The sequence below is a fragment of the Fukomys damarensis genome, unplaced genomic scaffold (genome assembly GCF_012274545.1).
Source record: "Fukomys damarensis isolate Sample0158 unplaced genomic scaffold, DMR_v1.0_HiC HiC_scaffold_3, whole genome shotgun sequence".
NCBI lineage: Eukaryota > Metazoa > Chordata > Mammalia > Rodentia > Bathyergidae > Fukomys > Fukomys damarensis.
Window position 1 is genome coordinate 16,698,298 of NW_022900915.1, and position 496 is coordinate 16,698,793.

At 69.0% G+C, this 496-nt stretch overlaps 1 protein-coding gene across 4 annotated transcripts in view; it reads right to left on the reverse strand.

The window, feature by feature from the left end:
• The window catches only part of Tmco6 (transmembrane and coiled-coil domains 6), a 6,600-nt gene extending 6,163 nt beyond the window's left edge, over positions 1-437 (reverse strand). For 2 of the 4 annotated variants that reach the window (XM_033767135.1, XM_010613838.2), the window contains exons 1-2: positions 290-437; positions 47-156 (exon numbers count right to left, since the gene is read on the reverse strand). In XM_033767135.1, coding sequence (XP_033623026.1) covers positions 47-156; positions 290-374 — 195 coding nt within the window. In that variant the 5' untranslated portion in view covers positions 375-437. Of the gene's footprint in view, positions 1-46 lie in introns of all 4 variants that reach the window. The other 2 variants (XM_010613839.3, XM_033767136.1) reach the window with 1 other exon arrangement.
• Positions 438-496: the final 59 nt, after the last annotated feature.

Sequence of the window (496 nt, forward strand, 5' to 3'; positions counted from 1 at the left end):
GCCCGGGAGCTTGGACTGCAGCGCGCACCCCTCCCGTTCCGCTCACCTCAGCTTCCCCGAGAACGGCGGCTGCACCTTTCGCAGGGGCTTCCTCCGGGGCTTCTCTCAGCAACCTCTTGCTGACCAGTTGCTGCTCCCTCCGCGCCTTCCGCAGTGCTGGGGACAGCGCACCCCGCTCGGTGTGGGCCGGCGCCAAGGACCCGGAACCCACAGCTTCGAGCTCGGCGTTTCCTTTCCCCCCGTCTGAACGAAACACCCCAATTTCCCGGTGATCCCTCCCAGACCGCACCTGCCTCCCGCTCCCGCCGGCGGCACCGCAGCTCCTCCACCCCGCAAGCCACCCGCCTGAGATGGCTTTGCCGCCGGCTCCACATGGCGAAGGTGGGAAAATTGGTACGGAATCCGAACGCGCAGAAAACGGCAGGAAGAGCGCAGCCGCAGCGCGAGGGGCGGGGCACGGCGTGCAGTGAAGGCGGGGCGCAGCAGAGGGGGGGGA